Source organism: Girardinichthys multiradiatus, chromosome 14 (assembly GCF_021462225.1).
Source record: "Girardinichthys multiradiatus isolate DD_20200921_A chromosome 14, DD_fGirMul_XY1, whole genome shotgun sequence".
In the NCBI taxonomy this organism is placed as follows: Eukaryota; Metazoa; Chordata; class Actinopteri; order Cyprinodontiformes; family Goodeidae; genus Girardinichthys; species Girardinichthys multiradiatus.
In genome coordinates, this window is record NC_061807.1 from 37365062 (window position 1) to 37392985 (window position 27924).

Consider the following 27924-nt stretch of genomic DNA (forward strand, 5'->3'; position numbering starts at 1 on the left):
CAGCGTGTTTTTAAGCATTTATTTATAATTTTCTGTGAGTGACAATTCAGAATAGCCGCTCGTGCTCTATAATAAACCGGCGGTTTGTGCAATAAATCTTCGTCATCCTTTCAACACGTCACACATATACATAGTGCTATTTATTTTCCATGTCAAGTAAATACAATCACCTTATGTTATGGGTCTAAAGCTGTTTATTAAATAATAATCAATAATTAAATCATTATTTAAAGGTAACAGGTTATAACAACAATGACATCCCGTTTGCCGATAATCAGCATTGGCATCACCTCCGGTGGCAGCTCCACAGACACTATTAACAATAATGACAACCCCTTTGCCGATAATCAGCATCAGCTTCCATAAAAACAGCGGCAACAGCATTGGCAAGCTTTTACGGCCGGTGTGGCACCTTCTGGCATCCTCGCAGAATCCCCTGCCACCCTGCGGCAGGCTGTGGCAGTTCCGGTGGCAGCTTCGGTGGCAGGCTGTGGCGGAAAGTGTCACAGCCTGCCACCGGAACTGCCAGTTCTGCCTGCCACTGCCACAAATTGAGCTCGGCCCTGCTGCAATTCAATCAATTTCTCGGCACGTTTGCAATGTAATGCAATGCAGACGTGCACAGATGGGTAGCTCGGTCAGCAGGTAGCTGAGGAAGAGCGGCTGCTGACGTCACTCTGCTGCGCCCGCCGCTCGGAATGCTTTTTCATTTTTGAGTTCTGAGCAGTACTTTGCGGGCAGACCACAAAAACGAAAAAGCAATGTCTGCTTTGTTTTCTTTTTGATTATGGCATAAAATGTGCGGTCTTGAAGAAGAAAATGCAAATAGGATGATTGATTACTAATTGTATTTATGGGTCAAATAATGCAGCCACATTCTTAAAATGAAAAAGCATTTCTGGAAATGCTTATTCATTTTCACATTTTACATTTCAAATTGAATTTTGGTATCTATTTGCTGGGGCATATTTTGAAAAATAAATCTCAAATGTCTTTTTCTTTTTCATTTTAATTAAGTGAAAGTATGAGCAGTCTTGAAGAAGAAAATTACAATGCAAATAGGATTATTGATTACTAATTTCATTTATGAGTCAAACAATGCAGCCACATTCTTAAAATGAAAAAGCATTTTTGGAAATACTTTTTCATTTGAAATATGGTAACGATTTGCTTCCATACACCCACTTTGTGACGTGTCTTGTTCACCAGTGATGGTAGGATGAAGCTGGATAGATGAGTTGGGGCCTAGTCTCCTACATAATCTGTCATGCTGAAGAGAGGATTGAGCTGAAAGGCGGAGGTTGGGTTTTATCAGTGTATGTACATCATGACCCTCACCTATTGCCTTGATATATGGACTATGACCAAAGGAATGAAATTCTGTATGCAAGAAGATAAAAGCCCTAGAGATGAGCGAAGAGCTTCGTTATCCGGCAGGAGGTTAAGGTGGAGTCACTGATCCGCATCACCAAAAGGAGTCAGCTAAGGTGGTTCAGACATTTGATCAGGATGACTCCTGGAAATCTCTCTTTGGAGGTTTTCAGAGTACATCCCATTGGAAGATGACCCACCTCCAGAAGACCATGCAATGCATTAACTCTAATTGCGCAGCATGGGCTCCTGCTGGTTCTGTAGCAGTCTTCATTATATATAAGATCACTATGTCACACTCGTTACACAGTCCCACGTAACCCCATGCAATTAATAGTGGCTACAAGTTTGTGACTGCATGCAAGAAAATAAATAATATTGGTGGAATGACTTCAACCCCCAATTCTGTGTCATGATTGTTCAGCTGATAGCTAGGCGTGTTGTAAATTACTAAAGTTAAACCAAGTCTCAAGTTATTGCTTACACAGAAGAAACCAGACTGAGTCAGAACATCTAACATTTTGCTTATGTAGCAGAGTTGATTGTTACTAGCATGGAGATATTGGAGTTATTAATTTTGACGAAAGTCTAAATTTGTGAACTCCTGGAGTGTCACGAGTTATGATGTTCTCCTAAATATAATCAGTGACATCTGATGTTAGAACTCTGATGTTTTGAGTCCTATTGTGACCAGTGACAGCTGGTTTTAAGCTAATCACTTGGTACATCAAAAATGTGCAGTTGTGGTTTATTCATTCACATTTATGGACAGTGCAAACTGTTCATAATAATGCCCACCCAGGGACGCCACTATGTTGTAAATATGAATCTGAGAATATTATTGTATATTTAATATTAATATTTTAATATTAATATTTTAATATTTTATCAAATAATATTTCAGTCTGTTAAGGATTGTCCTGTGAATACCAGCCCCATCAAGGCGATGGTATTAGGACAGAATGGAAAGGTGTGAGACGAGCTCTGGCATTATTGAACAGCATAAACTCTGCACATATATGGAATGAATTCACACAATTTCTTAAAATACAAGAATTTATTAACAAAAATAAGTCAACTCAAAGTCAAACATATTTCAATCAACAAACTCTTTACTATGCTAAAACAATCCATCTAAACTACCAAGCAGAATTAAAGAATAATCAAGACTAATGGGCTATGTACAATATAAACAAGTTGATTAAAGATGATTGGAAATCATGACCAAAAAGAGTGATGCAACATTACCATGCAATGTTTATGTTTGAGAACCAAGGATTATCTTGAAGAATCTGGAAGTGAAGTGAAGTTAGTCTTGGAACTAACTTAGGAAATAATCAGCAAACGTTTAGACAACCCTGCACAATGCAAGATCAGGAAAAATATTATTTTAATAAAATAATGTTTTAAATAATGATCTGCTGAATAACACCAACCTCCTGGATGACTAATTCTCAACGGTGTCTAATTAACTGCCTTTATTTATTGAAATAATACTTGAAGAAATATTATTGAGTATTTTGGAAAAGAGCCAAATCTTTCTGGAGAAATGGGGCTTAATGGTGTTTACTTAGTTATCAACTCTAGTAAATGATGTTCAGGGACTATTATTCACTAGCTTGAAAACCAACAACCTTTCTTTTGACTAGCCTTAATGCTAGCAAACACGTGTCCTTACCGTTAGCAGTTAAGCTAATAAAGAAGCTTAGCACCAGAATCAACACATACCTTTAAAATACCAGGATTAATAAAAGGGTTCAAATGCATAAGCGCGGACGGCGCGTTATGAGTAATGTTCTGGTTAAAACCACCCTTTAAATAAAGTTTATCTTAACTTTAAAACATACAAAGAACACAGAACCTGCTGTAGCTAGCCTACTAGCGCTAAGATAGCAGGATTTCACAAAAACAAAACTTCATAGAATGAAAACATTCAGATTATTTAATCCTAAATCTGTCTCTATATTATTCTGCCCAAACACTTAACCTCATGAATTGTGGTGAGGAATGTTGTCCAAGTGACGAAGGTTGAAGAGATATCCACCGTGAACAAAGGTTAGCTTCCCGCTAACCTCCAGGTGTGGATGAAGAACGAACGTTGTCCGCTGCAGTCTTCCTTCCAGACTGCGTCTTAGCCGGGGCTCTTCTCGAACACCGCTTGCGTCTGCTGGGCCTCGGAGAGACAGTCAAGTAATGCTTGTACCTTAATCATCCCCGTTCATGAATGAAAATACCGGATACACAAACAGTATTTCATTCTACTTAACTTTGTATATGATCGATGATCGTATGGCTTTGGATCTAGTTGAATTTTATGTCTTTTTGCCAGCAAAAGACATCAGCGCGCTTTGTTCCCTCCTATCCCGATGGTCATCGGTGTGGAAGAGAAAGACTTGTGGAAAGGTGGGGCTTATATGCGGGCAGTGTCATCGTGGGAAGTCCTCTGCTACCCCCCTTTCCCCTTCGGAATTGTGCTTTTATTTGGGTAATGGTGCCACAGGAAGTCCGCAGTTATCCCCTTTTCTGGCTGTGGCGGAAGAAGGTTAATGCACTTTATTTTGGAAAGTTCCAGGAATGTCCGTACCAGAGTTTTAGTGTTGAAATCCCAACACTGTGTTGAGGTCCCAACAGGCGTAAAGAACACATGTAAACCATCAAATGAAAAAATGATCTGAAATGGGCTCTTGTTACCCGAATATTTTATGTCTAAAAGACAAAAATTCCAGGGGATATGTTAGTTCTCGTAGCTTGTTGCCAAAATTAGTTTTCAAACAGTATTACCTTAAAAAGACTGATGGGTAATGCTCTCTCTGTTATCTAAGCCATGTTTATCTGAATTTTGCTACCAGAGAAAAAAACACTGTGGCAATGATACACAGCTGACTGACAGCACAAGCTGTCAGTCAATGGGAAGTGGGAGCTACTCTATACTCAATCTGACAGTTGAAAACACCCTACTCTTTTAAAGGTTTTGACATAGTAATCTTTTTTAATTGGTCCATGCCTCTTTATAGATACTAACACGATACAAGATCAGTAAAAAAAAGCATCCCTTCAAAACTCAATTCAAGAATAATTGGCCCATAAAGCTATGATTAGGTTATCATTTCCTTAGGAACTTTTCTAGGTTAAAAAATATAAACCAGAGGCTAATATGTTTTGCGATGTTCAGATCTCAGTAGCAGAACGCGGTGACCTGGTGAGGCAGGGTGAGCTCACCGTGTGCGGGGGACCTCGGAGGAAACGAGCAGGTGTCAGGAATGTCTTCCTCTACCAGTACGTCATCATCTTCACCAAGCAGAAGAGTCCGAGTCCGGGACGCACCATCTACAGTTACAAGCACAGCATCAAGGTGCAGTTAGAGGCTGTTTTCTTAAAATGCTGATACTTGAACAAATAATTCAGACGTGACTCCATCTTCTTCTTATTCTACAGACAGGTGAAATGGGTCTGACTCAGAGTGTCGGTGATGAGGGAGTGAAGTTTGAAATCTGGGTCAGACAGGCTCCCCGGACCAGAGACTGCATCACCCTTCAGGCCCAGGACAGGGAAGGAAGGGAGTCCTGGGCTCATGACATAGCCCATCTGCTGTGGACACACGCCATAAACAATACAGGTACACTATAATCTATAACATCAGAGGCATCCAAATGCTATTTTTAAGTTTTTTATACAGTGAATGGCAGTGCAGCATTCCTTAGGTTTCTCTTGGATTTTTTGTTTTTGGTCTGAAAATCTAATATTAAAGAAAAAAAAAGAGCACTAACCTTAAATTATGAACTATCACTTCAAAAAATGACTTAAACAGAACTTGTCTGACAACATGATGTAGGCTAACACAGATCAAAACGCAAGACATCAGGCCCAGGTCTAAAGAAATTCAACAACAGGTGAGGAATAAAGTCTTTGGGACATCAGCAAATTATAAAACAAACACACAATACAAGAATCAAATATTGTGGTGGATGTATTATGGTCTGGGCTTGTTTTTGTGGTCTCGGACCTCGAAGACATGCCATAACTGAAGAAATTTTACTCTCCAGCAAAAAATCCTTAACATGTAGATGTGAAGGCCCACTCTATGTATGCAAGCAGCGAGGCTGTTTTTCAAGAATTATTCCACATTTGTCTCCCTTTGTCCTGACTCTGTTCCCATTAAGCTTCAGATTTAAGCTGAAAAAGTGATTCACTCAAAGGAATCTGTAAAAAGCGTTAAAGAAAAGTCAAGCTGAGAATATTTATGAAGAATCGTTAGCCTTTAAACTGCTTTAGTAATGGTCAGGATCTTCTTCTATAGATATGTGGTGTAGTTAATGTTGATGTTATCGCCACTTGCTGCCGGAGCATAGGTATTACAGCAGTTTTGACTGGAATCTAATAAGATATGTAGATACAGGGTTTTTAAAAAACTGAAAGTCAGACATTTCCTGTTTAAAATGCAAATGAGGCCTTTTTTTCAAAATGTGTAAGACAGTATTAATAGCATTTCCAAGAAGTAGAAAACATGAAAAATAAACCTAAGATTTCAGTTTTCTTAGTTTGTGTTTAGAAAATGAGCATAAACAAAGGCAAAAGAATATCAAAGAACTGCTCTTTATCTTGTGTCTGAGCTTTGCTTCTTGCAGTTGGCTTAGATTTCAGTATCACACTGCAATATGGTGCTCAGAAGCTTCTTATAGATAGGGATTAATTCTGTTTAGATGGCAATGTCCCTGTAAACATTGTGTTGTTCAAAAAACAAAGTGGCAACAGATTGATGCAAGCAGTGAAAGAAAACTTGTGATATTTCTGTGATTTTAACTATGATCTAAATGAGAATGTGTGACTATTTGAAGTCACATTACTAAAGTGTTTTTTTCTGAATATGTTTTACTCTTCCCATCAGAGTTGTGTCTGAAGGAGTCACTGTGCATGGGAGTTTCCAGTAAGCTTCTGCTGGATGCTACAGGAACTCCAGGTTCAGAGCTGGACTCTATCTGCAGTCTCAGCGACAGAGGTAGGAGCACAGTTCTGCTTCTAACTGTACCAGTAGTCAGCCCAGAGAGGAAAAGGATGTATATACTGTGCTTGAAAAGGTATCCAGACCTCATGAAATCTTCCACATTTGTCACATTCAAAACACGAACTTGTGATTTTGTGTGATCAACACAGAGAGGTGTGTAATTGGGAACTGGAAAGAAAATGAAACATGGTGTTCAAAATTTGTTCTGGTGGTGTTCAAAATCAGATGTGCCTTTGTATTCAGACTTCGCTTTGGTGCCCCTAAATAATATCAAGTGCAACAACTGGCCTTCAGAGGTCACCTAATTACTTATAGCAGTAATCAATAGGAGCTGTTCTGTGATAGCCTCATAGGTTTTTTTAGAGAACATCAGCAAACTAACAGCATCATGAAGACCAAGGAACCCAGCAGACAGGTCAGGAAGAAAGACATCTCACAAAGCTCTATTCCATCCATCACCTGTACATGAAAGGAGTACGGCACAACTGCAACCTACCAAGACATGGCCGTCCACCTAAACTGACAAGGAGAACAATGATCAGAGAGATAGCAAAGAGGCCAATAGTAACACTAGAGGACCTGCAGAGATGCACAGCTCAGGTGGGAGAATCCGTAGACTTGACAACCTTTAGCTGTGCTCTCCACAAATCTGGTCTTTATGGAAGAGTGTCAGGAAGAAAATCATTGTTGAAGGAAAGACAATAGAAGTCCCATTCCAAGATTGTCACATGCCAGCAAATATGTGGAAGGAGGTGTTCTGCTCTGATGATGGCCTACATGCAAAGCACAGTGTGTGACATCTAACACCCTCAACAAACTATCCCCTGGGTGTAACACAATGGAGGCAGCATCATGCTGTGGTGATGATTTTCTTAACCAGGGACAGAGAAGCTGGTCAGAGTTGACGTGAAGATGTACGGAGGTTAATACAGGGCAATATATGAAGAAAACCCATTACAGGCTGCAAAAGACTTGAGACTGGAGCAGCGCTTTACTTTCCAGCAGGACATACAACCAGAGCTACAATAGAATGGTTTATATTTAAGCATATTCATGACTTGGCCAAGTCTGAATCCATATGTTATCGAGAATCAGTGGCAAGAGCTGAAACTCGATGTTCATAGATGTTCTCCATCCAGTCTAACTGAGCTTGACATATTGTATTTGGGAAAGACAAATTGGCAAATATTCAGTCTCTAGGAGTGTGGAACTGGAGGAGACATACCTAAGAAAGACCCAGGAGCTAAAAAAAAATGCATCCCACACTTTTCAGATTTTTTTATTCCATGAACAAAATAAAAACCTTGAATCGTTTTTCTTCTTTTCTCAACTCTGTGTCGTTCTGTCACAAAAAATCTTATTAAATTACATTGAGGTTTGTGGTTTTAACAGCAGAAGATGTGGAAATATGCACACTTTTGCAAGGCCCTGTTTCTAATGAGATTCAGGAGCTTCTGCCTATAATGCACTTTCGCAGCAATAGAGAGTTTAAGCATACATTGCATAATGTTTCGCCTGCACCTTTTGTTTGATTGTGCCTGTAGTGGTCGGCCATTACATCATACAGTAATTGAAAAACGAGCTTTTCGGACACATTAATGAAATCTCTTTGTTCTTGAGCTACTTGGAGCAGTGGATCAATCTCTTAACAGAAAATGTATCAACCTTCTGTAAAGTTAATATGGTTGATGAAATCACTGTAGACGATACACTGCGAAGCCTTTCCGTGCATTTGCAGTTATATTTGTTTAGTCAGTGCATGATACCTCCAGAGGTCCTGAACCAAAATCCTCTCCAAGGATATGCTGTTTGTTTCAGTTATGCAACATTAAAAATGAAACATTGTAATATAAATCCCGAACTGTCCAACTTATCTATTTTCTGAGTAGGTTTTAGGGGTTTTTATTGCATCTTTGTTGATCTTGCAGAAAATCACATCTTTGGCTTTTGGCAGCTGAACAATTTCAAAGTAGCCAGTTGTTTCTGGAACGATCATGAAAAACTGAGGCGTTTAGAGAGAAGGAGACAAGTTATAAATAGATAAGATAAGAAAGCTAGATCACACTCATAAATCTGTCTCTTTAAATACAGGGACTTAGGGAACACATTCATGAGAGTCCGGGGGAAAGAAAACTAGCCTGCTCTGCAAACTGCTGCCGTATAAACATCAGGGTCTCATGCAGCATTCGTCCACAGAGTTTAGCTGTTAAGCACCCTGTCTGAAGTATGATTCCTCTGATTTTAGACCCATTGAGTCTCCAAAGGCAACTGTAACCCCTGAGCCAAAGTGATTCCCTATTCACACCTTGGTGTAATGCACATTCTGTTCACCAGGTGTCTCGTTGAGCAGTTGTCAGGCCATGAAATTTCCTCAGGCACAGAAACTGATGCTGGAGACATAAAAGATGACAAAAAAAAAAAAAAAAAAAAACATTGCCACAATCGAAGCATGCAGACAACCAAAAAATGCTAAATGAGATGATTCATTGGGGAGAATGTTCTCTACCCCCATCATGGAAACATGTGCTTTTGGGCTCAAAATTCTCAACGTGTGTTATATGTTGCGTCTCTGTTTTAATTGGACCCTCTTTGCCTTAGTCCACAGTAGCTGCTCAGACTCTTCCTCTGTCGGCAGTCAGAAGGAGGGGGGATCCCCGGCATCTGGGAGGGACCCCAGGTCAAGCTCCGGATCAACAAGCTATTCACAGGTGGGATCAGTGTTTACACACAAAACCCCAGCCAACCCTAGGTGAATGAAAGCAGTTTTTATTTGTAGGAATTACTCAACACTGGAGAAGGAGCCATCTTTTCCAGTGGCACTTAGGAACCTTTGTAGGAGTGTACGAGTGTTAATGTGTTTCTCTACTAGCCAAGGATCTATCAGAGTGCAGTCCTCAACATTAAACATGGTCAAAGTCAGACTTCAAAATCATTAGAACCCCTAAAAACAACAGACATATTGACCCAAACAAGCCAGCAGCTCAAATTTGAATCACATTCTGTCTCTTAACATTGCTTTGCAAAACTATGCATATCCCATCAACTTGTTCTCATCTTGTCTTGTAACAACCACAAACTTCAGTGTATTTTATTGGGGTTTTATGTGATAGGTCTATACAATCAGAATCAATCTGTTTTAAACATTTTTACAATAGAAATATGAAACGTTTGACATGTATGTGTATTCAACCCCTCTAAGTGAATACTTTGTAGAACCACCTTTTTCTGCAATCACAGCTGCTGGTCATTGGCGTATATCTCTAACAGCTTTGCACATCTAGAGACTCAGATGTTTTCTCATTCATCCTTGTAAAGTAATTCAGACTCAAAAAGATTAAATGGAGAGGGGCTGTTACCCTCAATTTTCAAGTCTTCCACAGATTCTTATTGAATGTACCTTTAGACTTTGACTGGGTCATTGTACCACATGAATATGCTTTGATCTGAAGCTCTGGCTTCATGTTTAGAGTTGTTGTCCAGCTGAAACTTGTGTCAGTTGAACAGTTTGTAAGTCCCTGCTGATGAAAGGCCTCCCCACAGTATGATGCTGCCACTACCATGCTTCCCTCTGGGTATGATGTTTTCAGGGTAATGTGCAGTGTCCACAATGGATAGGGATTTACATGATATATAATTTCACCAAGTTAAAGCTTACATGCCTTGTTTCAAACTTTAAAGACAACTGCAACACACCTCAGTTCAGAGACAATGTCATTCTGAAGGTTAGTGGTGGCATTGGGTTAGTTTTGCAAGGCACTGTGTGTCTTATTTCTGTCATTTATAATTTTGAACTGTACGAAAATGCGTTTCAGTGAAAAATGTCTAACATACATACTGTAGAGACATTTTTGAGGCTGGAAGAAGGCCTTCTACTCTCAAAGATGTGGAGGTCCTCACCAAATAAATTGTCATAATACCTCAGGAAATGTACAAAAAGCTGCTCAGCAATTTTAAGAAGAGTTTGATTGCTGTCATGGCAAAAAAGAATTTTCCACTGATTATCAAGAAAAGTATAAATCATTTTTGAAATACGTTTTTTTTTTATGTAAATGAAAGCTTTTTTTTTTTTTTCAAACTGACACTCTTTTAATCTACTCCCCTTCTGATTTCATTTCAGAAGCAAATTTATTTACGTATTCAATAATGATTTTAAATATAAATCTGTGTGAAAAATTTTGAGCCTAACTGTATCTGCCTTCCCTAAATGGCATGTTTTTTTGTCTTTCCCATTTTGAAAATTGGCTGGGAGAAATTGGCATCTGTGTCACATCATAAGACCGTACCCTAGGAAAACAGGAAGTCAAGTGAAGTATCTTTTTACAGAAATTGTTTAGAGATTAATATGTTATTGGAAATGCAAGTGGTGCTTGTTGTGACACCAGTATAAAACACAATAAGGATTTTTTTCCCAGCTGCAGGACTGTAAACATTAGTACTTTCAGCGTGAGATTACAATTCAATTCAGTTTATGTATTTAGCTCAAATTCGCAACGCATTATCTCAAGGCATTTTATACTACTTAGATAAGAAAAATGTATTCATTTTTTTTTACTGTTTGCAAATTCTTTGTATGTTTTATTGGCTCAATATAAGCATACAAATTCATTATTAGTTACAGTGTATGAAGAAACACTGATTACTTATATCCCAGGACCATTTGACTGAAAGTGTTGGTTTAGGTGAAAGTCTACAATTAATACATTATGAAGAGATTACCGTTTCTCTGAGGTTTAAAAGTGGCCATCCTTAAATCAGACAGGCACTTTTCATATGCTGTGCTGAAACAAAACACTAGACTTTAGCTGTGAACAAACAAGAATGCCAACCCAGGATCTGATGCATTTTTACTATTAGCAGACATCCACACATACACAGACACACACAGACACACACACTGTACAAACACACACATTCCCCTGATCTCCTTATCCAGCAAACAGAATATGACAGATTGGCAAACAGACTGCACCGGGAACAGATTGACGGACAGAATGGATAGGGGCAAACACGCACACAGCGATGTGCACATATTCGATAACAGGTTGAAGACGCCTTTGGTATGAGCCTGGTCTTTAACACAGAATCTAAAATATGACTTTTCTTTTTTTCCCTCCACAGAGTCATTCTCCCTCTACAGCTGTGTGACTGTCATCTCAACAAGAGTGAGTTTCATTGCAGGTTTCTTCCTCCCCTGTTGCTCTGTTTTAATTGTGCTGCTCATGTTGTTTAATCTGTGAACTGCTCACTTTGGGATGTTAGTAGTTTCACCTATTCCTTCTTTTTTCACTGTGAAATTGTTAACATAAATGTATGTTTCTTTTGCCTTTTAAGAAGCGGAAACTGCACTCAGGACTTTTTTAAGGCTTCCATCATCTCTAACCAAACTCAAACTGGACTTCACCGACTCCATCCAAACTTCTGCAATAAACCAGCGCCCTCTCTTGTGCCCTTCAACCAACCTCCTCCGAGAGTGCAAACAATGCCAGGGGATTAGGCGCAGCTGACACCCCTCCGCATCCAAACGGGATCAAAAATTGCCCCCTGTTTAAACCATGACAAGCACCAGTGGGGCTCTCTAGCACTCCGCCATTTTGGGTCTGCCAGTCTCCGCTGCTGGCAGAGTCATCGACACCAAGGCACTTCAGCTGCACAGTGCGGCCATTGTCTGCTCCGCAACTCCCCACTAGGCCAAACCACTTGGTCTGAACCACTGACTGGCTGACTGTACACATCACATGCTCTGGCAACGGATAATAAACAGGAAGTAATATGCAGGGTGTAAATGTGGTGTGGGATTGCAGAATTTAGGATGTATTATGTACTTTATCACCCTCATAATACTGAATGGAAGACTGTATACTTTTTATCTGGCCGGTGTTTTATTTGTGTGTGTGGCTTGGGTTAGGTGGGATTGGATCTATGTAAATTAGGTAACAAGCACACTCACACAAATACACACAATGTCCCTCGACACATGCAGTCACTCTTATTGTTATCAGACAGTGGAGCACTGTTCACATTCACATGTTCTCTCCCTCTCACACACACACACACACACACACACACACACACACACACACACACACACACACACAAACACACACAAACAAACATTGCCCAGCTTAGAGCCTGGTACAGTGGCTAAATGAGGCGAGCCTATATCTGAACACGTACAGATGATGAAGAAAAGTGGTTAGCAGATTCATAACTGTTGGAGTGTATAAGCAAATTATATTGCTTTTTATGAACAGTAGTAAGAATTTAAAGCAATAATTATATTTAGTCATCTTTTAAGTGTGATTAACAGTGCTGTGAAATTTCTTTTTTTACCCCCATTCAAATTTCTTTTTTGTCACACTTAATATCAAATGAAGTCTAAGATCAGATAAATATAACCTGAATCCATATCATATTTTTCAGATGATTATAGTGTGTTGAATCCTGCATTAAATGAAATACTGAACTGGAACAGAACCTGCTTGACAGCATGAAGTAGGGGATCCTAAAAGCCAAGATGTCATGTCAAGAACAAAAGGGAAAAAAGTTATTGACAGCGATCAGTCTGAAATGGGTTACTAAGATGTTTCTAAGACATCGGGACTCCAATGAACCAAAGAGAGAGCCATTATCCACAAATGGAGAAAACATGGAACAGTGATGAGTGTTTCTAGGTTGGCCAGCCTGAGGATCAAGGACTTCTCTAGGAGGACACAAAGCAATACAGGAAAATCAAAGGGACCGGAGGCCTCCCTTGTCATTAAAGGGCAGTGTTCATTTTTCAACATAGAGAAAGTGACTGGAACTCACACATGGATGCCATTGTTGCACAACACGTAAAGCCACAGGTGGATACAAGGGATCCAACATTTGTACTGAAGCTAAAAGCTGACCTTTTGGGGGGGCTGTGTTCTTTTACGTTTGGGGTAAAATTAGTACAACATTTCAGAAAAAGAAGCTAATACCTTGAGTTATTGGTGATGGTGGTGTGACTGCTGCTTCTTGACCTGGTTGAGTTGCTGTAACTGAAGGAAAAATATCTGTTCTCAAGCAGAAAATCCTAATGGAGAATCCGGCCATCAGTTTCTGACCATAGGCTCAAGGATATGCAGCTGAACAGTGTAGCATACCAGCAAGTCCATGGCAGAAAAAAGAAAGTGGCCTAATCAAAGCCCGGACTTAAAAACAATTGTTTAGCTGTGACTTGATCTAAACCAGGTAGCTCATGCTGGAAATATGGTCCAATTTGACAGCATAAAAACTATTTTGCAGATTAGAGTGGGCCAAAATACTTTATAAGACTTCCTGCCAGCAAGGGTGGCACAGCCAGTTATTAGCTTTTCACATAGACCAGGCTTACTTTGATAGATGTTTTTTCCTTAATAAATGAAATAAATTGAAAACAATTTTGTAATTAATTTGGTTTATCTTTATTCAGACTTGTCTGATGATCTGAAACATTCAAGTGAGTCAAAAATACGCTAAAACACATCTGTAAGGGGGCAAATACTTTTTCACAGCACTGTATATTAACATCTTGGTGCCTTAAGAATCTCCTTTAGTGTACTGATAAGTAGTGAAACAGAATTTTAATGCTATACCTTGTATTGTAAGATGCCATATTCTATATTCCAAAGGTATAAATGGGTGTCAGTGCAATGTTTATTTCTGTTTTAAACAATATCGACTAGTTTTGTTTTTCACAAATTGTCTGCACTCTCCATAAAATGGAGGAAAGTGGATGATTACATTTGCTTTATTCTCTCTTTACAAGTTTTATTCTTTCAGTTAGCAGACTTGAACAACATCTGAACCTTTTTAAAGAGCAATATAACAAATACGACTAATGGCAGATTTATGTTTGAAGAAGGAAGTTTTTGCAGAGTGTACAATTTCAGCTTTGTGGATGAATTTTGGGTTTTATCCAATGGCTTTCTAGAAGTTACATATGAAAGTAATTATGTCCATACAGCAGATTTGGAGGTTGAAGGAAGTATTTAGCTTATCTTTGCATTGAAGCAGGAAAGCGTGATGGCTAAGATAACCACATTTCAGCACAGCTAAACATCTCTACATACTGGGGATAAAAAAATACAGTGCATGGTACAAAAATTCAAAATAGAATAGCTTTTTACTGCTTTTTTAAAAAGCCACCCATTTGTACAGTTCCTTGCAAAAGTATTTCAACTCTTTCTAAATTTGTCAGCTTCAGTGTATTTTGGTTTAATTTTATGTGATAAAGCAGCATAAAGCAGTGCATAATGGAGAAGTAGTGGAGAAGAAAAAAGAAACAAGGTTTTTGAATTTTTCAAATAAAAATCTGCAAAGTGTGGAGTGTCTTTGTAGTTGGCCTCCCTGAAACTTGAGACTGAAATCTTTGTTCATTCTTCTTTGCATACACGCTCATGCTCAGTCAGATTCCCAATTTGATTTAGAGTCTGTACTTTGATCGGTACGATTCCATTGTAGCTCAGAGTGAATGTTTAAAGTTATTGTCTGGCTGGAAGGTGAATCTTTGTCCTACTCTTGGATCTGTTGCAGCCTCGCTTAGGTCTTTATCCATGATAAACATGTATTTATTTAGCTTCCAATCAGCTCTGACCCATTTCCTGATCTCTGCTGAATAAAAACGTCCCCACAGCATGATTCCAACAACACCATGTTTCACTGTGAGGATGGTATGTTGGGTTTCTGTAACAAAGCATTTTACATATAGGCCAAGAAGTTCCATTTTGGTCTAATCAGACCAGATGTTTGCATTGTCCCCTACTATATTGTTCCCAACTTATGGTGGAGGAACATGCCTATTTAAGTCTCGATTTAAAGCTGTGACATGCAGATGCACACACGAGTGGCAAGGGGGAGGCAATATCAAAGAAACGTCAAATAGATTTTTTTTCTAAATAACCGCGGAGAAGAAAAGAGAAATCAACCTTGGTGGTTTATGCCCTTGTACAGATGCTCGTATGGACCAAAACTATAATTTACCTGGCGTTTTATGCCAGGTCAATGGTGTCCATTTCAAATACAGCATGTTCGTAGTCCTCCCCCTCCCCCATTTACAAATGATGGATTGGACAGACGTCCATAAGATGATAAAAGCTTGGGATAAGTAAACTTAGAGTTCAACCTCTTCACAATATTATCCCTCACATTTCAAGTGTCTCCTTGGTCTTTATGACGCTGAAGTATCAGAATAAAGGGGGCTGAATACAAATTTATGTCACACTTTTAAAGATATATTGATAAAAAAATTTTTTGAAGTTTCCTCAATTGCTTAAATATTCACTGCTCTGTGTTGGTATGTCACATTATATCCCAATAAAGTACACTGAAGTTCGTGGTGTAAGGTGACAAAATGTGGACAACTTAAAGGATATATAAACATTTGGAAGAGACTTGAGTTAAAGCTAACAACAGATGCAAGGAAGTTGGAGAATAAAGCTTAAGATTTCAATACTGCACACCTTGATTTTTTAATCAAGGTGACATCATTCAAGGCCTGATCTGGCAGAAATACATGAAATGACCATGACCTCTAGGTGACCACCTAGTAAAGTGGAAGGACTTATTGTGCTAAAAATCTCTAATGGTGCGTTATATAGCAACAAGGTTGTCCTTGGTTGACTGAAACATGTAAAAAATTCATAGTCCCGTCATATCTTTCCATCAGAGCAGCCTCTCAGAGAAGGATGAAAAAATTTTAATTACTCAATTAATTCAGCCTTGCATTGATTCCACACCACTTTTACCTCCTCTTTCTTTGAAACTCGTATTTTTTTTGCTCTATTAATTTCTGGAATTGCTCAGTGGAATTTCTTTATGAAGCACAAATGGAAATATGTGTTTATCGTAGTCACTTGTTGGTAGTCAAGAATATTCCGACAGTGACCTTGAAGTGCTCCGGTTGATACAGATCTGAGACATGTAGAGTGAGTTATGGTTCTCCAACAACACCTACCATAAAGCGATCCTTAAGCTAATCTAGAAATCATCCTTGAACTAAATCAAAATTGTACAAAGCATTTGTGCTCATTTTACTAATCCCATTTTACAAATAAGGTCAGTTTGTTTAAACTAATTGCTAATCAAAGAGCATTCAGAGGTGTATTTTGAGGCCACATGAGGCATTTATTCACTTATTTGTTACCCTTGTCTAGAATATGGTTTGGATCAGACGGTTAGAAATGAATCCTGCTCTCTCTGTGGTTTTAATGCTAAATTTAAGGCTAATCTGTTAACGAGGTAGGGGTAAAACTTGTTATGCATTTTGAAATTTTCACACTATACAAAACTGTAGTTTGCGACTTAAAAAAAACATTTTTTTTAATATATATATTATTCTAATGAACAGAGAAGCTTCTTGCATTAATGCCACCATGGACGAACCCCTCTTCTGCTGCCATAAGCTAGTCTCCCCATTCTTTACAGGCAGCAGGGGACACCAAGTCAACACACAGGAACACCAACTCACCATTGACTGCATTTGTATAAAAGAAATAGACAACTTTTTCAGAGCACAACTCCCACCCACTTTTTAATGCCTCCCCGGACAACTGCCCATATCAAAAAAATGGCTTTGCTTATAACTGAGCGTCAAATATCTTGCATCCAAACTGTTCAAATCGACAGTGACACTAGCTCCAACTCTTTCTCAGTCTCAGATCCAGGTAGATTTTTACAGGCTTGTTTAGGTTGCTGTATATGTAGGACATATTCCAGGTAGTTGACATCTATGGACATTATGTGGTTATATAAAGTTGTTCAGCCCTTGCATTTATTTGGCCCAGAAAAATACAGTGAAGGTGTGAATTCTTTAGCCCATAAATGTAGTTTTATTAGAATTTTTATAGATATTGAATTTATAACACCGAATTTGTACCCTGTGCAATTATGTATGTGATTTTTTTATTTTTTTACTTTAAATTCGCCAGCAAAAATCTCGCCTGCAAAAATTTGCCTGCAAATGTGTTGACCTACTGGTGAGCCAAGCAATCAGCACTAAAATGAGTTGAGCTAAAAAGTCCTGTCCAAATTTTGCCTAAACAAACATGCTAAAAGACAGGCTTGGTTAGTTCATTTTACCAACCATAACCACATTTTAATTACATTTCAAAATCAAAATATGTTTTGTTTTTTTATAGACATCTTTTCAAATTTAACTACTCAAACACATTTTTATGTTCCTTAGACTGACGTCATTGGTGTCTTTCTATGTTCCACAACATTTTGCTCAGGGCCTTTTCTTGGGCTAATGGCTCAGGGTCATTTAACTTCAAGTCACACTCAGATATTACCATTTTACCTCAAGATACTTACTATTATGTTTCTCTATGCCACACCATTCCCCTTAGATGTGAAGTGTTTTTGATTAATTCTGGAGATTAATCTTATAGAAATAAATCAAATTAGAGTAAAAATGTATTTCATTTATCTGAAGATTCCAAAGACCCGAAGCACACATTATTTTTTTGTTTGTTCGCTTTTTTTTACCAGAAACTTCCTGGGAAAAAAGACTAAAAAGTACAAAAGCTGTAAATGGGTGAAACAAGGAGCAGCTGGAATAACATTACTTCAGTTAGCTTATGTTAGCCAAATGTGCTTCCATACATCACTTTATATGTACCACATCTAAAAGCACATATTTTGAGCTTTTTAGAGTCCCAGGAATACTTTTTTCAACCTACGTTGTGATGTAGCTCTTTCTTTAATAGGTACATTTTTGAGCCATTGCAAAACAATTTCTCAGTTCCTCTTGTTAACACACTGCAACTTTGAAAAATCTTAAAATATTCATCATCTTTGTGAAGCAATTATAACAAAAACAATTATGTTTTTTTTATTTCATAGTTCGCTATTTTCATAAACAACGTTACTTGCCGTCTTGTTCAGAGTTGCCTACATGGAAAAACCACACCGAGTTAGCTAATGCAGATTTGATGCTAACGTTTTGAAACAAAGGGAACTAACTAGCTAAGCAGCTACAGTGGGCAGTTTTTGTCCACTCATATTTGAATGGACTAGATGCTGAGCTAATACTGCTCCTGGTTATTGTGGTCATATGGTTTTCAACAGTAAAAATATGCAACTGATATTTTCATAGCACAAAAACCCATATCACTACAATGTCAAAAACTTTCCTTTAAGAGACCTCAAAACTACCGTAAGAAGGGATAAAAATAACTATCACTTCCTTCTCTACTGTGCTTCAGTTCCTGTAGACCTATTAATAGCTGTTTGTTACACTGTGGAGTGCTTTTTACATACTTGGATATGGAAATTACAGGAATAGACGGATGCATAGAATTTACAAAATGTAGCTAATATTTTAAACAGATCCAATGTAATTAAAAAAGATGCATTGTTAAAAAAATGTCATGTTTTAGGTACAGTGGTACAGTTACAGGATGCAGGGGAGTTTGTGGCTGGTATGACGTTTCATATATGCATCCGAATTCAAAAGTTGCAAATGGCTATTGAGCCGTTTCTGAATCAATATGTAATTTCTTGCCTTGAAGAAGTCGGCACACTTCGCAGCCTTTAGCTCTTTGGTACATTGCAATATATTGGAAGCGATGCAATAAACACCATCATTCATTTATACTGGGGCATACATTGTCTTTTGCAGAAACCTCTCACTTTTGTGAACAGTATTATTGCAATGACACTTTTTTTCTCGCTTTTGTTGGATGACAAACTCTGCCAGATGTTTACATGTTTTTATAAGCAAAGTGGAATGTTGGAAATGCATGTTTCGTTTACTTTATGGTCGTCCTTTTGTACTTTTCTGTGACGAATAAAAAGTGGGCTCTGAATTTAAAGCGCACCTATTGAGCTTCAGGCTTGTTTTCTCGCAGGCCTAACATTGGGCATGTAACCTTGTAAGCACCAGAACTTGCTGTAATGAGTGTGTGGTCTCCTCTGTGGCAGCCAGCTGTGCTGCTGCGGCCGCACAAAAACCAGAATGATTAGATAACTACAGTACAGAGCCATATCAAATAGTTCCAGGGATCAAATTCCCTTAAGGAGGGAGTGCAGCTTCAGAATCCATCTGTGCATGTGAGGGGCACCGAGAGAGAAGTGGGAGATAAAGTGAAGAGGGTGGGGGCAACAGGAAGGGGCATAACAGAGGGAACGAGAATGGGAGCGACAGAGGAGAGGGACAGGAGACAGTAGGTGGGAATGATGGGAAATGAGCGAGGGCTAAGGGGCAGACAGACAGAGAGGCACAGTCAAGGGGAGAACAGGGAGAAGGGGGAGGGGGGGCTTATAGAAAAAGGGAGACACAAAGTAGAGTTAGAACTTTTTTTTTCTAATGTTGAGAACCAAGAGAGCTGCAGAATAGATGGAGGAGAGAGTGTGCGAGGGGTAAAAAGGGGGGATGTTGACAAAGCAGCGAGACTGTGGCGAACAAAGAGAACGTGAAGAGAATGAGTCGGGGGAAACATCAAAGGGATTTTTCAGGCCCGGTTACCGGGACAACAGACATTTGCATGCGATTAGCTTTTTACATCATATTAAGAAGGGTTAGAGTGAGGGAGAGACGGGGAGGGGGGTTATGGGGAGAGGCAGGGAACTATAGATCGTACACACACACAGACACAAACACACACTGTATGGAGAAAAAGAAAAAAGGAGGCAAGAAAAAGAGGGACATTGGTCATCTCAGGCGGATAAACTGACTTATAGGCAGCCAGCCAAGCGTTTCTTTTGTAAATGAGAGTACATGTTGGGGGGAGATACAGTAATATGCCAGCGCAGACATTTTCAGTGAGGGGAGGTCAGAGCAGGCACTGTGTATTTTATTTATTTATGATTTTCTTTTCCCTAAGGAATTCAAGTTTGACACCAATAACTGAAATCGTGTTCTTCAAAGCCACTTACATTTTTTATTTCAAAACTCACCAAATAAGCAGAAACGTGTATGAAATTTGCAGCTTATCCAATAAAACAAAGAGGTTACACCTGGATGGACCTAGTTTTAACATTAGAGGTGCAATATGCAATAATATCTAGAAAATATTATTTAAATTATTTTTAAAACTGACATGAAATCACAACACTATCTGAAAGTAAAGATATTTTTTTATGTTGACTTATTATATATAAACACATATTGTGCAATATATTTACATATAAAAAATAAATCGTAAATAATTATACAAATTATTTATTGAATTTACCTGAAATCATAACATTTATTGTCTTGAATTAAAAATATTAGGAATTTTGACTTAAAAAAGTGTTAAACATATAAACATATATATATATAGATGTATTTAAATAGATTATTTGAGCACATAAAATTAAACACATGTATGTGATGGATTGTAGTTTTACATACTGAATCCATCAGTCATCAAAACGCCAAATAAGAAAGAACACCTCACACTACCTTCCCTCCAATCACAAAAGCCATTAAACATGTTTCTATGGGCACACACCCTCCGGCGTTTTTACACATGTAATATTATCCCACCCTATCTCCTCTCCTCCACCTCCCTCCTTCATTCCTTCCCTCACTCCTGTCTCTCCATCAGTCCATGTCCCCTACCCTTCCCCTTTGCTGCTTTTCATCTTGGTCCCTCTTTCTTTTTTCTATCTATCTTCCTCACTCCTTCTTAATTTCCACCTTCCTCCCCCCTCAATTGTCTCTTACCCTCTCTTTCTTCTGTTTGATTCCTTCTTTTCATTTTTTTCTCCTTCTATCTGGCCTTTTCTATTGCTTCTGAGTGTGTGTGTGTGTGTGTGTGTGTGTGTGTGTGTGTGTGTGTGTGTGTATGAGATGCTTCAGTGCCCTCAGTATTGTGGCTGCATTGTGCCAGTAGGCGTCGCCGAGACAGCATTGTGATAGTGTGTGTGTGTGTGTGGGTGTGTGTGTGTGTGTGTGTGTGTGTGTGTGTGTATGTGTGTGCATGGGGGGGGGGGGGGGGTGTATTACAGTATCAATACCCTGACACTGCGACAAAAAAGGACAGCAGCCGTAGCCACATATCACTCCACCTCTGCACTCCTCCTTCTCCTCCTCCTCCACGCACACACACCTGCTCCTCCTCCACTCCCCCCTTCCTCCCCAAATCAATTTCTCCACCCCTCCTTTCAATTGATTTCCCACCATGTCTCACTGAATATGTGCATATTGATCCTCCTCCTCCTCTTCTTCTTCTCCTCATCCCTCACTCTTTTCTTTTTGACTCTCTTGTTTTACTCAAATATCTATTAGATTTCAACCCCCCCATCTGCACCCTTATCCACCACAAGCACACACTCTCATTCCTCATCTTTCATTTCATCTCTCCAATTCTTTCTCTCTCTCTCTCTCTCTGTACCATCTCTTCAGCCCCCCTTGCTCCCCCATTGCACCTCCCTCCTTGTCTCCCTCCCTCACGGCTGTTTTTTTTTGTTGTTTTTTGTTTTGTTTTCTGTATGTGTGTGTGTGTGTGTGTGTGTGTGCGTGTGTATGTGTCTCCGTCTCACTCACTCTCTGCATATTAATTGGTGCATTTCTGCTGCGGCGGAGAAAACAATCAAAGCGTCAGGGGCGGGTGATGATGCCATTGTGGCACATATGTACCAAGTGCATGCACACAAACACACACACTCTCACACACTTCTAGGGACAACGACAGACAGACACAGCATACCTACATATATGCACATGTTTACATAGATCTAACCTGCTGACATGCAAAACAGGCCCAGATGCACATTGATTTACTGCGTGCACACACGGAAACAAGCGTGTGCTGCATACATGCCACAGACACTAAGTCAGTAACACAATAGCGGGCTTACAATGGCTGATCCAGGAGATATGTTCTGCGTCAGCAAAGACATTTGAATTTCTGAGCCAACATTTACCTTCACACAGTGTGTGAGCACAGCACATTTAAATGTGAAAAAAATAACAAAAAGCAAACAATAAAAAAACATGCCTGCTGATGAAAATGTTCCAACTTTTTTTTCTGACGAGGTTTTCCCACATTGTGAGACAAACGCTCAGAGGTAAAAGCAATATTCAAAATGCAGATGGAAGACAATACAAAAACTGCCCCCCCAAATGATGAAGATCTTTTTTTATGAGTATTTCAGGTCGGCATGTTATTGTCAATCTTCAGTAGGGTTGGAACGAAATCTTGTAGCGCGAGATGTGATATTAAAATGCTACAAAATGACTCGTCAACATGATCTGTGTCTCACAAAGGGCTATTTAGCTGTCACTAACATGGGACTCTTGTCTGGTGAGGCAAGTGAAGGAAAATATTATGAATGCTTTAAGCTTGACACCTTGTATTCGTGTTTGGCCCTCTTATTTTGAAGTAAGAAAGGAAGTAGTTCTTTCTGTTGGAATTTTGGGTCAAAAGAGTCAACTAATAAAGACTGCTGGTCAGGCTAGCTGGCAAAAGTTGCTTCCAGAAACATTGTAGAAGCTACAACCAGAGAGTGATGGACAAAATATGAGTGACTTGTTTATGATATAAAAACACTTACTGACTTACTGATAGCTGTGGAAATGCTAAAGTTGGCATCTGTCTTTAGATAAGCTGTTTTTTATTGTCATTTATTGACTTGGTTAAACTGCATAAACAGAGTTGGGGATTTGTGAAACCTTAAAGGGATACGTACATCAGGAACATCGCAATGTGTCGACTCAGTTGGCATGCGTCATTTAACACCATTGCTTTGGAGAAACACGTTCAAAGGAACCCGTTGAATATTTAACCTTGAACATAATGATGCTGTTTTTTACATGATAAATGTGAACTGAGCGCAGCTCTCCATGGCATCATTAAACAGTGCTCTTTTTGGAATTGAACAAAAAGAGACATTTTCCCTTGCAGGTAAGAGCTTGGTGACTGTTGTATGTTTCTATGTGTGTGTGTGTCCAGGCTTGTTTCAGATTGCGTACACATATATCTATCTCTGAAATACCTGTTATTGACAGTTATCTACTCTCAATTCAAAGTTGACATTAGACATCTTCCTCTTTGCCTTAAACATAACAAAATAAACTGATGGCTCATGCCCTAACCATCTTAACAGCACCCGATTTCCATTGTTACTGCTCAAGATTATGGGGCAGGCAGCATGGTAGAACTTGCAGGTAAAGCCAAGACAAAAAATAGCCATGAATATGCACTTTTATCCATTTAATCGCTTCCAACTTTGCCCTCAGAACATCAGTTTAGTATAGATAAAATAACAACTTAACATTTGTCTATAACTGCATGAGCAAAACTTCTGTCCACTGACAAGAGGAACCCTGAGTCTTTGTACTTTGAATAAAACACAAAGTCCTTTTAATAACATTTTTGACATTCATATGTGAAGCTTTTAGTATTTCCACATTAAAATACAAATTGCATGGGAAAAGAGAACAGGAGAGAACTAAGCAGATGTGAAGAAGCTGGGAAAGCCCAGGTTGACAATAAGTGACTACATAACTGATTCATAAAAAGATTCCTAAATGAAAGAGAACTAGAACTCTTCAGTTCAAACTGTGACTATGAACTGAATTTTTTAGGTGTTGAATTATGGTACGAAGATGAACAATTCAGTTTTAACAGTGAGAACTGAACTTAGAACTAGCTCTGAATAAAGGTGAACTGGCGTGGCACGTTTAACTTACATTGGCCGCATTGTGCTGAAGTTAGCTGAGACAAAACTGATTACTGGACTTCAACAATGGGCAGTTTTATCACAAGTGCCAACCCTTGAGAGTAGAACATATTTGAACCACCAAACAGTTACCAACCTGATGTCGCTAGTGTGGGTTGACTAACAGAAATTTGTAAGGGTGTATTTTTTTAAGCATGTGCCACCAACGTGTGTTGCTCTATACTTGGTTTGTGAAAACAAAAGTGTTCTCAAAATAATGGCTACAGTTTCATCATGGATACCTGGACTTATTTATATATATATATATATATATATATATATATATACTGGTCCTTCTCAAAATATTAGCATATTGTGAGAAAGTTCATTATTTTCCATAATGTAATGATGAAAATTTTACATTCATATATTTTAGATTCATTGCACACTAACTGAAATATTTCAGGTCTTTTATTGTCTTAATACGGATGATTTTGGCATACAGCTCATGAAAACCCAAAATTCCTATCTCACAAAATTAGCATATCATTAAAAGGGTCTCTAAACGAGCTATGAACCTAATCATCTGAATCAACGAGTTAACTCTAAACACCTGCAAAAGATTCCTGAGGCCTTTAAAACTCCCAGCCTGGTTCATCACTCAAAACCCCAATCATAGGTAAGACTGCTGACCTGACTGCTGTCCAGAAGGCCACTATTGACACCCTCAAGCAAGAGGGTAAGACACAGAAAGAAATTTCTGAACGAATAGGCTGTTCCCAGAGTGCTGTATCAAGGCACCTCAGTGGGAAGTCTGTGGGAAGGAAAAAGTGTGGCAGAAAACGCTGCACAACGAGAAGAGGTGACCGGACCCTGAGGAAGATTGTGGAGAAGGGCCGATTCCAGACCTTGGGGAACCTGCAGAAGCAGTGGACTGAGTCTGGAGTAGAAACATCCAGAGCCACCGTGCACAGGTGTGTGCAGGAAATGGGCTACAGGTGCCGCATTCCCAAGGTCAAGCCACTTTTGAACCAGAAACAGCGGCAGAAGCGCCTGACCTGGGCTACAGAGAAGCAGCACTGGACTGTTGCTCAGTGGTCCAAAGTACTTTTTTCGGATGAAAGCAAATTCTGCATGTCATTCAGAAATCAAGGTGCCAGAGTCTGGAGGAAGACTGGGGAGAAGGAAATGCCAAAATGCCAGAAGTCCAGTGTCAAGTACCCACAGTTAGTGATGGTCTGGGGTGCCGTGTCAGCTGCTGGTGTTGGTCCACTGTGTTTTATCAAGGGCAGGGTCAATGCAGCTAGCTATCAGGAGATTTTGGAGCACTTCATGCTTCCATCTGCTGAAAAGCTTTATGGAGATGAAGATTTCATTTTTCAGCACGACCTGGCACCTACTCACAGTGCCAAAACCACTGGTAAATGGTTTACTGACCATGGTATCACTGTGCTCAATTGGCCTGCCAACTCTCCTGACCTGAACCCCATAGAGAATCTGTGGGATATTGTGAAGAGAACGTTGAGAGACTCAAGACCCAACACTCTGGATGAGCTAAAGGCCACTATCGAAGCATCCTGGGCCTCCATAAGACCTCAGCAGTGCCACAGGCTGATTGCCTCCATGCCACGCCGCATTGAAGCAGTAATTTCTGCCAAAGGATTCCCGACCAAGTATTGAGTGCATAACTGTACATGATTATTTGAAGGTTGACGTTTTTTGTATTAAAAACACTTTTCTTTTATTGGTCGGATGAAATATGCTAATTTTGTGAGATAGGAATTTTGGGTTTTCATGAGCTGTATGCCAAAATCATCCGTATTAAGACAATAAAAGACCTGAAATATTTCAGTTAGTGTGCAATGAATCTAAAATATATGAATGTTAAATTTTCATCATTACATTATGGAAAATAATGAACTTTATCACAATATGCTAATATTTTGAGAAGGACCTGTATATATAGACAGCAGCAGGTGAGACTGGGGAGCATCTTCTCCCGATCCAGATCAATAAGTACTGGTGCCCCCCAGGGGTGTGTTTTATCCCCACTCCTCTTCTCTCTGTACACAAATGACTGCACCTCATCGGACTCGTCCATGAAACTCCTTAAGTTTGTAGACGACACCACTGTCATTGGTCTGATCCAGGATGGTGATGAGTCTGCATACAGACAGCAGGTGGATCGGCTGGTACACTGGTGCGGTCAGATCTACCTTGAACTGAACCCACTCAAGACTGTGGAAATGATGGTGGACTTTCGGAGAACACCACCCCCATACACCCCCCTCACCATCCTCAACAACACTGTATCGGCCGTGGACCACTTCAGGTTCTTAGGAACCACCATCTCTGAGGAATTGAGATGGTCTTCACACATAGACACTATTCGGAAGAAGGCCCAGCAGAGACTGTACTTCCAGATGCAACTCAAGAAGTACAACATTCCACAGGAGCTGCTGGTCATCTTCTACACTGCCATCATTCAGTCTGTCCTGTCTTCATCCATCTCAGTGTGGTTTGGCTCATCCACAAAACAGGACAGGTCCAGACTGCAACGAATAATCAGGACTGCAGAGAGAATAATCAGAGCTGACCTTCCCTCCATCCAGGACTTATACAGGTCTAGGGTCAAGAAAAGAGCTGCCAAAATCTCTGCCGACCCCACACACCCTGCACATAAACTGCTTAGAGTTTTACCTTCAGGCCGCCGCTACAGAGCACTGTTTACTAAAACCAGCCGCCACAAAGACAGTTTCTTCCCCCAGGCTGTTTCTCTGATGAACATTCAATAGAGTACAGAACAACAGCATACAGATGTTGCAAATGCACCTTTTCTATTAGATATGTGTATATTGTACATTGTAAATTGTAAATGTGTATATTCTGTAATGCAGAATATTGCATTGTACATTGTATATTGTACATTGTAAATTGTAAATTTGTATATTCTGTAATGCAAAAACAGAACAAAAGAGCAAAGTGTACCGGAGTCAAATTCCTTGTTTGTATGCACGAACTTGGCAATAAAGCTGATTCTGATTCTGATTATGTATATATATATATATATATATATATATATATATATATAAATAACTCATTTGATCAACCCTGACAATTTTAAAAACACATTTAGACACAGGCATCATGTAAACAGCTTTTCAACTTTTCAACTTTCATTCTTTAACCACATTTAGTGGTTAAAGTTTCATAGACAGAAGCCAAAGATTAGGCTTGACATGATGGACATAAAGTACTGTGATTATTCTGACTTTTTGCTTTTGCAACACATTTCTGCTCTCACTCTGTAACTCTTTTCTGTAATAACTGAGATCTCAAATGGTTTGCCTCTCTGTTCTGTGATGGTTGACATGCAACACCCGACTTAACCCTGGTGTCAAAACTCAAAGAAATGAATACTGCAATAGAAAGGTTGAGCTTAATTCAAATGGAGCAAATACAGCTGAGAATGAAGACCTTCTGAAAATATTTTGAACTCACTGAGGAGCTGGCATGTGAAAATAACTTTCTTCAAGGCCAGTGATAATAGGATACACTTCAAATGGCTACATCCCATATCAGACATAACTGCATGCAGATCTGGGATGTGCATTCAGCCAGGTTCCCACAGTCATTCTAATATAACTAAAACTTCTAACGGCAGTAATAGTTACAGGCCTTCACTGCTTCTTTCTTGATATCTTCCCCTCCTAATAGCAATTGTGCTACATAATTGTAAACTGTGTAAAATCCAGCTGGCAGTTTTCTCACCTCCAGCTGAGATGTTAAGGATATAATAATTAACTTGTTTTCGATCTAAAGACTGAGACAAATGTGAAAGTAATATCCTCCTTGAGCTTTAGCTTGTTGTGGTGGTATTGGCTTGCTTTCACATAAAAAATGCAGCTTTTGTTATTGCTACTGAAAATTGTAAGAACTTACATGTGGTTGAACAG

The 27924-nt window shown here is 39.2% G+C and overlaps 1 protein-coding gene across 2 annotated transcripts in view; it reads left to right on the forward strand.

Moving 5' to 3' along the window:
* arhgef40 (Rho guanine nucleotide exchange factor (GEF) 40) overlaps window positions 1–19196 on the forward strand; it is a 60115-nt gene extending 40919 nt beyond the window's left edge. Inside the window, exons 22-27 of one of the 2 annotated variants that reach the window (XM_047385596.1) lie at window positions 4544–4723; window positions 4807–4987; window positions 6257–6367; window positions 8972–9081; window positions 11492–11547; window positions 11705–19196. In XM_047385596.1, coding sequence (XP_047241552.1) covers window positions 4544–4723; window positions 4807–4987; window positions 6257–6367; window positions 8972–9081; window positions 11492–11518 — 609 coding nt within the window. In that variant the 3' untranslated portion in view covers window positions 11519–11547; window positions 11705–19196. The remainder of the gene's footprint in view (window positions 1–4543; window positions 4724–4806; window positions 4988–6256; window positions 6368–8971; window positions 9082–11491; window positions 11548–11704) is intronic. The other variant, XM_047385595.1, reaches the window with a different exon arrangement.
* Window positions 19197–27924: the final 8728 nt, after the last annotated feature.